Raw genomic sequence first — 9,234 nt, 5'->3', positions numbered from 1 at the left:
CTCCGTATGCCCTGCAGGAGCTGGGCTGATGCACGGTGGGTGTGGGACATGGGTGAGGAGGGTTTCCCGAGGAGGGGAATTGGAGGTGGATGGTGAGGGTTTCCCGAGGAGGGGAACTGGGACATGGACGGTGAGGGTTTCCCAAGGAGGGGAATTGCCTTTCCCCACTGCTGGCTGAGGGGTTTGCCTGGGGCTGGACCGTGTTTGGGAGGATGGAGGTGGCCCTGCAGGGACAGGGACAGCCCCTGGGACTGCTCCTGGGTCCCTCAGCCATTGCAGAGCACTCGGTGCCACTGCTGGGCTCTCACCATTCCCCTGCTCCAGCGTTAACTACAGCCCCACAATCACAATTGTTCTCTGTAGCACGGGGTGCTTTGCAGGGATGTTTCACCCCTGTATTTTCTCTGTTTTTTGGTTGAAGAGCCTCTTGGCTGTGTCCCCCTGCAGGGCTCTGCTGTCCCTGTGGCCTCAGCGCTGGGTGGTCACGCAGATGTCACCATGCTGGGTTTTTTCTCCTAAAGCCTCGATTTGTCTGCCAGAGCTGAGGCTCATGCTCCCACAGCGCTGCTCTCCAGTTCTCCTGGCTCCCCAGGATCCTGTGCCTGCTCCCCTGGGAGCTCTCTGCTCCGGGCTCATCCCACATCTCTATGTACATATATACATTACAATTCCTGTAGTTCTCCTTCAGCTCTGCCTGCACGATCAGCACTTGCCCTTCCCAGGGAATAATTCAACTCCAAACTCCCATGAAAACCATGAGGGAGGCATGGGGTGAGGGAAAGGCACAAGGAGGGCTGGGAATTTTCCATGTCATGCTCAATCCCCGCTGCTGCCCTGCACTGAGGGAGGTTTGGGCTGGGCACTGCTGGTTTAAGGCAGGATTTTGTGCACATCCACTTCCCAGGAGCAAGGGAAGGTGAAACCCAGTCCCAGGGGATTTTTCCTTGTAATGTGGCCCTGGTTGAAGATTGGATTATGAGTGTAACATTGACTTCAGTTAAAAGACTCTTGAAAACCTGTGATATTTCCCCCTGTCTTTTTGCTGTCAGGTTTTATCCCAGACACCTCTGAGCTGCTGCAGGATGTGTTAGTCCTCCCGTTCCCTTTGTGCCACTTTTGACTTTCTGATGTTGGACTGCAGGGCTCCTGAAGCCACAAATGGTCACCTTGCCCTTTAGCATGCATGTTGGACCCTGGTGCTCTCTTTGGCCACAGAATGAGCCCTCCTCACCAACACTCCCAACCGGGTGCATCTCTGTAGGATTCTCCTTGGTTTTGCCCGTCATCTCCTCACAGTTAGGTGGCTGACAAGCAAAATGGGGAAACGAGATCTGGATTTTCCCCCAGATTTGAGGAGCTGGAGGCTTTTGCAGCTCAGGGCTGGATCTGGTGCCTCCCTGTCCTACACAGGCTGGTGTCAGCCCCTGAGCCCCCTACATTTAACAAAACAATTAACTCCGGCTTTTCCAGCTCTGCAGCAGAGCCAAAGTGTGTGTTCTGAGCAGCATTTCTGCCGTGTGGGTGGCTTTGGGCTGTGGTGTTTCTGTGGGTGCCAGGCGTGGTCCCCATGGGGGCTGAGGAGCCGTGTGCCTGCTGGGACTGAGCCACGGGCAGGGTGGGGCAGAGCTGTGAGCCCAGACGTGATCCCTGCTGCCAGGGAGGGCTCTGCCCTCTGCTGCAGCCTGGCCAGGGCTCTCCAGGTCTCTGTGCGGCTGGAATGGCCCCTCCATTTGCCCCCACCTGGGCCAAAACCCTGAGCTCATCCAGGGAAAACAAACCCCATCAGGCAGTGGGCATGGAGGGCCCGGTGTGGGTGAGGATGAGGAAGGAGCAGCATTGTCCCAGGCAGAGGGGGTGACCAGCCCTGGGGCTGTGCCATCCTGGGGACCCTGTCAGCAGGGAGGTGCCACCCAGGCTGGGCTCACAGCTCCTCGCCAGCCTTTTCCCTGCCTGGCACCTGCTCTGCTGGGCTTGGCACAGCTCCCTGTGGGGACGCTGCCCCAGCTCCCTGCAGGGCTCCTGCCCCAGCCTGCCAGGATCCCTCGGGGCGAGGAAAAGCCTCATCCAGGGAGATGCCAGCCCTGCTGGGTGCCCCGGGGCGTTTTCAGCGGTGTGCCAGGCTCCAGGCTGTGTTTGCTGTGACTCAGAGCTGGCTCTGCTCGCCAGGCTGTGCTGCAGGGACCTGCTGCCAGCCCGGGCTGCTGCCGGGCAGGGAAATGTCACCCTTGGGTGCTGCCGGGCAGGGAAATGTCACCCTTGGGTGCTGCTGGGCAGGGAAATGTCACCCTGGGCTGCTGCCAGCACAGCAGGGCCCGGCTAAACCCGGCCTGTGGAGCGGGGCCTGGCTAAGCCCAGCCTGCGGAGCAGGGCCTGGCTAAACCCGGCCTGCGGAGTGGGGCTCTCGGGGGCTGAGGTCCCCTCGTCCTTGGCTGTCCCCTGGTCAGTGCCAGGCACCAGCACAGACACTGTGCTCACCTGTCCCAAGGCTGCTCCCTGGAGAAGGAGGCTGGAAAGCTTTGAAGTGAAGCTTAAAATGCATCTTAGGGCTAGAAGCAGCAGAAGGACTGGGGTGTCCCTTCTCTGCCCAGAATAAAGCAGTGCCCTGAGGCTCTGTGGGCTGACGTGGCTGCAGCTGTCCTTTTTTGGTTTTAGTGGCCTCAGGAGGTTTGTACAGCTCTGCCATGGGCACCGAGAGGGGCTGTGCCCCAAACCCTCTCCTTGCTGCCCCGTTCCCTGCCCCATCCTCCTGGGAGGCCTCTGCAGGGCCAGGCTTGGCTCAGCTGGAGCCCAGCTTTGGGCACACAGCAGCGTGGTGCTGCTTGGCTTTGGGCTCTGGCTTTAAAAGAGCTCCAAGCTGAGGGGCTGAGCACCTCCAGGCCTGGCGTGTGGTGCAGGTTTGGGGTTAAGGCAAGGAAAAGGAGGCAGTTCCAGACTGGGAGGTGGGAGCTGTGCGAGGGGGAGCGGGGTCCTGCAGGGCTGGGGCCCAGCGCAGACAAACCCCGAGTTCTGTGTGTGCTGGGCAGTGATCTGTGGCAGCAGAGCCATCACACAGCACAGGGGGCTCCCGGCAGCAGCAGCACGACGGCTGTGCTAATGGAAAGCAGGAGAGGATGGATCAGAGCTGACTTTCAATCAGCTGCTTTGGCCAGGCAAACTGATCCTCAGAGACCAGAGGCTCCTGCTTTGTCCTCTCTAATAGCTGCTCTCTCACAGCGAGAAATTCCTTCCCAATATCCCACTGACCCCCTGGCAGTGGGAAGCCATTCCCCCTTTCCCAGCTCTCCTGGAGCCCCTGGAGCCCAGCAGCTGCAGGTGAGCACCCTGAGCTCACTGGCACGGGCACCCAGAGTTTCCCAGGAGGATGCTCAGCTGTGCACAGCCAGAGCAGATGCTCCTGAAGGGCTGGGGTTTGTTCCCATCCCCATTCCCAGCCCCTCCCAGGCCCTGCTCCCAGCACAGCATCCTCGGGGAGCTGTGGGGCTGCTGCCAGCTCAGCTGCAGGCACAAAGCTGCCTCTTTGTCCCCGAGCCCAGAATTAGTGCAAGGCAAGCACAAAGAGCTTCCACTGCCCCGTTACTGGGAGACAGCCCATTGATTGTCCTTGGCAATTGCGCAGCCTCAGGCACGTGTCTGTCTGTGTGTCTGTCTGTCTGCTCTATCTCCATCTGCATCCCCCTGGGTGCTGCAGGATGGGTGTAAATGAGATATATGTGAGTATTTGCTTGGTGGGTTTGTGTGGGTTTGTTTCTTCTCGTTTGGGAGGCAGAGGAGAAGCAGATCCTGAATGACAAATTCCTGTTGTGCAGGAGGAGCCAGGGCTGGGCTCAGTGAGCTCTTAGACAGCCCCAGGGCTGTGCTGGGGCCAGTTCCCCCGGTGTGGCCAGTTCCCCGTGCTGGTGGGGGCTCTCTGACACCTGGGGGTGTCTCCAGGCTGCCCCATGGGCTCAGCAATCCCCCTGCCCAGCACCTCCCGCTCCCTTTGCAGAGGGACCTGGCCCTGCAGGGATTTGGCATTTCCAGCGTCAATTTCCCAAATATCCGGGTCAGGTGTGCACTGAGCAAATGGCAGAGCTCTGAAATCCAAACACAGCATTTCTGCCCGGATTTGCTGGCTGAGCAGGCTCCTCACAGAGCTGGGTGTTGCTCCCTGGAGCAAACCTGGTGTGTTTTAGCCCAAAAGCTGCCTGGAGAGGGGAGGGGGCAGCCCTGGCACGGGGGAGCTGTGGGGAAGGACAGGACCCTCACTGGGGTCTGGGCTGATCCCACTGCCAGGGGTGGTGAATCCCATAAATGCAGGGAAACACCCCAGAGATGCACTCACACCGTGTGCTCCTACAAACACATTGATATAGGGATATTTAAAGGGGTGTATGGAGAGGATCTGTATCTGCACATAGGCACTGGGAATATCTCTGTGTGTAGATATAAAAGGGATGCATATAATGGGTGTGTCCATGAATATATAGATTTAAAGGGTATGTGTGGGTATTTCCATAAAAGGTTACACACAAAGGATAAGTATATGCATAGAGCTGAAGGGCAGATGTGCAAAGGGGGTATATAAAATATATATATATGTGTAAATATATATAAAGGGTGCATGGGTAGATGTGTATTTATATTTATGTGGAGAGAGGAGTTCATGGCTGAGCTGTGCCCACAGGCTTTGAACTGCAAAGATCAGGTTGTTGAGAAATAGGATTAAAAACCTATAAAACCCATAAAATAATTGGAAGCTGTGAGGGAATGAGCAGCAGCACTTGACTCCAAGGGGTGTTTTGGGGTGGGTGGGCTGTGTCCAGAAGGAATGCTGAAATCCCCATCCCATGGATCTGGGATTCCTGCCCTTGGTGCTGCAGCTCTGGGGCTTTGCCTTTGAACCTCCCAAGGGTTCCAGTTGTGCTGGGGAGGATGGGGGAGGATTTGTGCTGCTGGTGGGCAGGCTCCAGCTGTGTTTGCACTCAAAAGATGAGGAAAAAAAAAAGAAAAAGGGGAAAAAAGGAAGGAAAACTAGAAAAAGAATAAAGAAGAAAAAATAGAACACACAGACAAAAAAAGAGGTCAGTGCCTGCCCTAGCTGTGCTGTGAGCCTGGGGGCTCGTGGGGCTGGAGATGCAGCTGCAGCTTTTCAAACAGACCTGCAGGTCAGGTTCCTGTGTCTCCCAGCATCTGAAATCCCCATTAGCAGCACTAAATTTTAGGTGCAGCAGTGCATTAAGGGGTCCTGGAGGGGTGGGAGGATGGGCAGTCCTGCCCCAGGGTCTGGCTGGTGCTGGGCTGGTCCTCCTGCAACCCCAGGATGCTGCTCAGGGAAGTGGTGCTGTAGGAACGAAAACCTGAAACGGCCAGGAAATCCAGTGTGGAAAATGGGATGGGCTGGAAGCACAGGTCACAGCCTGGGGTGCTGTCCAAGGGCTGGAGTGTTTGGGTTCATTGCCAGCCCTGAGCACTCAGGGAGGAGGAGGAGGAGGATGTCAGCCCATCCACCCTTCCCCAGCCTGGGCACCCAGGTCCCACTGTGGCATCTGTGTCCCTTCTGGAGGAAAACCCAGCATTTGGGCAAAAGCTGCGGCTTGTCCCCTCCAGCTGCTGGCTCCCCATGGGGTTGTGTTGTGTGTCCCTCAAGGGCTGAACTCCATTTTCTAATTATTTTCTTTTTCTTCCAGAAACCTTGGCAAGTCTGGGCTGAGAGTGTCGTGCCTGGGGTTGGGTGAGTACCTCTGGCCTCTGTGCCCAGCCCAATCCTCCAGGGGAGCTGTGGGAGGGTTTGTGCTGTAAAACCCTCGGGTGTGCCCTGGGACAAGCAGCCTGCAGGGATCCCAGGGAGTGTCCCCAGGAGCCCCGAGGGCCAGCTTGGGCTGGGGCAGAGCTCCATCCCATCCCATGGATCCCATCCCATGGATCCCATCCCATGGATCCCATCCCATCCCATGGAGTGTCCCTAGGAGCCCCGAGGGCCTGGGCCAGCCTGGGCAGGGGCAGAGCTCCATCCCATCCCACGGGTCCCATCCCATCCCATCCCATCCCATCCCATCCCATCCCATCCCATCCCATCCCATCCCATCCCATCCCATCCCCTGTGTGCCCAGTTTTCCCCTGGCCCCAAAGCCCCCAGTTCCACACCAATGCTTTATCCCCTCCATGTGCTCTTTCCTGGGGAAGGGCTCTGCTCAGCTCCTGCTGCCTTTACTCAGAGCAATGCTCTGAAGTGCAGCCCCTGGACACAGACTGGGCTGTGTGATGGACACCCAGCCCTGCAGGGAGGAGGAGGAGGGTGAGCTGTGCTGTATCTCCTGCAGTGCCAGGCTGGGCACCAGGACCCTGCAGGAGCCCAGGGATGGAGGCTCTGCCCCAGCACAGCCCCGTTCCTGCTGCCTGGGGGTCACAGTGCTGCCACAGGGAGGTGGAGGCACCATCCCTAAAGAATAGCTGAGAAAGGCAGCAGCGAGCCCAGGCTGAGTGTGGATTTATAAAATCAGAGTTTGATGGCACGCTTTGGTTTGTTGCTCCGTTGACAAAGCAGGTGGAGGGGAAATCAGGTTAAAATCAGGTTGAAATCAGTGTGCAGTGGCTGGAGGGGATGCTGGCCCACAGGAGGAGGGGTGCAGAGCAGGAGGGAGACCCCCCCCCCCAGCCCCAGGGCCAGGCTCAGCCTCAGCCTGAGCAGTGCCTCCGGTCTGGGGGGTTTAGCAATGCTCCATCAACACCACAATAGCAGGGCTTAATCAGTTGACTAATTTAACATTTCTAAAGTGACTCAATAGGATTTGCTATAAGCACAACAGTCACTTAATTATGAATCTAAGCTAATTACGAATCTAAGATGGCAAGGTTCATTCTACACTTACTCAGAGTATTTAAATCAATTGATGTACCCACAGATCCAAGGAGTCTGCAGCAAGCTTTAAACCTGTGAAACACTTCAGGGAAACACTGCTGTCTGGAGACTCACAACCTATGGCATGCTTGGCTTTAGTCATCAGGAAATTTCCATCCTGGGTGCAGTTTGGGTTGCTAGTTACTGGAATTTTCTTTGAGAAGTCCAGTTATAATAATAATAATAATAATAATAATAATAATAATAATAATAATAATAATAATAATAATAATAATAATAATAATAATATTGTTTAACAATTCTATTATTATTATTAGGTCAGAGCAACCTGGTCTGCTGGGCAGTGTCCCTGCCCAACAGAGGGGTGGAATGGGATGAGCTTTAAGGTCCTTCCAGCCCAAACCATTCCATGATTCTGTGATTATTCTGCTCAGGCTGTTCAGACAGAAAAATAAGGCCTTGGGGCTGTTTGTTGGAAACCAGGAGGCTGATGGAGCACAAGCTGTGTTTGGGATAAGTTCCAGGGGGTCACCTGCCCAGGTGAGCATTGCCAGGGTGAGGAGGTGCTGCTGCCTTGGGGCAGGTGAGGGCCTGGGGGCTCTGCTGATCATCCCTGCCAGGGATCCTCCCAGGGCAGCTCTCAGCCCGTTGGGATCTGGGTTTAAACTGGAAGGAATTGTGAAAGTCACCCTGTAGCACAAGTGGGAGAAGCAGGGCCTGTTCTGCCAAGAGCTCTTCTGGTTAAAATAGCCCCAGCCTTGGAGAGGACTTGTCTGGTCTGTGCAGAGGCTTTATTTATCAGTTTTATTTATCAGCCTCCCAGCTTCCCCAAGTGCTACTGCTGGGGTGGAGGAGAAAGCCACGGGAAGGAAGTAGCAGCAGGAAAAGAGAAAAAAGAAAAACCAGTTTTGCAGAGCTTTTCTTTGATTTGAAGTGGAACTGCAGCAGCATCTAAATATGCTGAGCCTTTGTGAGTGCAGCTGTGCAGGGGCTGGGGGAGCTGCTGGCACCTCCTGCTGCTCCAGCACAGGGAGCCCTGAGCCCCTGCCCTGTGCAGGGAAAGAAGGGGAGCTGGGGAGCCTGAAACCCAGAATCCAGAAATCCACATTCCCTGGGAGGGGCAGGTGCTCCTCCTGCTGCACAGCACCTTTTCTTTTGGATGGTTGGGTTGGGTTGGAGGGACCTTGAAGCTCATCCTGCTCTCTCCCTGCCATGGCAGGGACACCTCCCACTGTCCCAGGTGCTCCAGCCCCAGTGTCCAGCCTGGCCTTGGGCACTGCCAGGGATCCAGGGGCAGCCCCAGCTGTGCCAGGGCCTGCCCGCCCTGCCAGGGAATGATTTCTCCCCAGTATCTGATCTAAACCTCCTCTCTTTCAGTTTAAAACTCTCCCCTTGTCCCTCCTGCCCGGTGTCTGCTCCCAGCTCTGCTTTATCTGACTTTCCTAAATGCCTTCTCTCTTGCAGCTCCCCAAAAGATAAATGTGTTTCCCTGTGCTCTCTGCAGCATGAAAATCTAATTTAGGGCTCACTGAAGTTTCTGAAGGCTCAGCAGTCTTCCTCAAAAGCCTTGCAAAATCTCAGCAAGGTGGGAGAGTTCTTTATCCTGTGGGATGGGAAGTGGAGAAGGGGAAGTTGGGCAGAAATCCGAGGTGGGCAGGGCTGGGAGCAGGGACCCTTTGGTGACACCCTGCTCCTCCTGGCTCGGGGGAACGAGCTCCTCTGCTGGCAGGGCTGTGACCGTGTTCACAGGGGTCCCAGGATGAGGGAAGAGATGAGGATCTGACTCCACGTTTCAGAAGGCTGATTTATTATTTTATTATATATATTGTATTAAAACTATACTAAAAGAATAGAAGAAAGGATTTCATCAGAAGGTTAGCTAAGAATAGAAAAAGAAAGAATGATAACAAAAGTTTGTGGCTCGGACAGAGAGTCTGAGCCAGCTGGGCTGTGATTGGCCATTAATTAGAAACATCCACATGAGACCAATCACAGATGCACCTGTTGCATTCCACAGCAGCAGATAACCATTGGTTACATTTTGTTCCTGAGGCCTCTCAGCTTCTCAGGAGGAAAATTCCTAAGGAAAGGATTTTTCAGAAAATATCGTGGCTACACAGGGCTGTCAGGGAGGGCCCTGAGCCCCTCAGAGCAGAGCTGAGCATCATTCCTGGGGCACTGAGCTCCTGTGGAGCTGGGACTGCTCAGCCAGGCTGAGCTTCCCTGGGAACATCCCAGAGCTGGGTCCTGCTCCTGCCTGGGCTGAGCTTTGCCCTCCTGCCTGGGTGAGTTTGGGCTGAGCTTTGCCCTCCTGCCTGGGTGAGTTTGGGCTGAGCTTTGCCCTCCTGCCTGGGTCAGTTTGGGCTGAGCTTTGCCCTCCTGCCTGGGTCAGTTTG

General features: G+C 55.6%; 1 protein-coding gene across 1 annotated transcript in view; it reads left to right on the top strand.

The window, feature by feature from the left end:
* KCNAB1 (potassium voltage-gated channel subfamily A member regulatory beta subunit 1) overlaps positions 1-9,234 on the top strand; it is a 41,387-nt gene that overhangs the window by 12,081 nt on the left and 20,072 nt on the right. Inside the window, exon 2 of the mRNA XM_005419059.2 lies at positions 5,667-5,710. Coding sequence (XP_005419116.1) covers positions 5,667-5,710 — 44 coding nt within the window. The remainder of the gene's footprint in view (positions 1-5,666; positions 5,711-9,234) is intronic.

This window comes from Geospiza fortis, unplaced genomic scaffold (genome assembly GCF_000277835.1).
Source record: "Geospiza fortis unplaced genomic scaffold, GeoFor_1.0 scaffold172, whole genome shotgun sequence".
NCBI lineage: Eukaryota > Metazoa > Chordata > Aves > Passeriformes > Thraupidae > Geospiza > Geospiza fortis.
The sequence above is the reverse complement of the archived record's forward strand: the minus strand, read 5'-3'. Positions and strand labels throughout refer to the sequence as shown.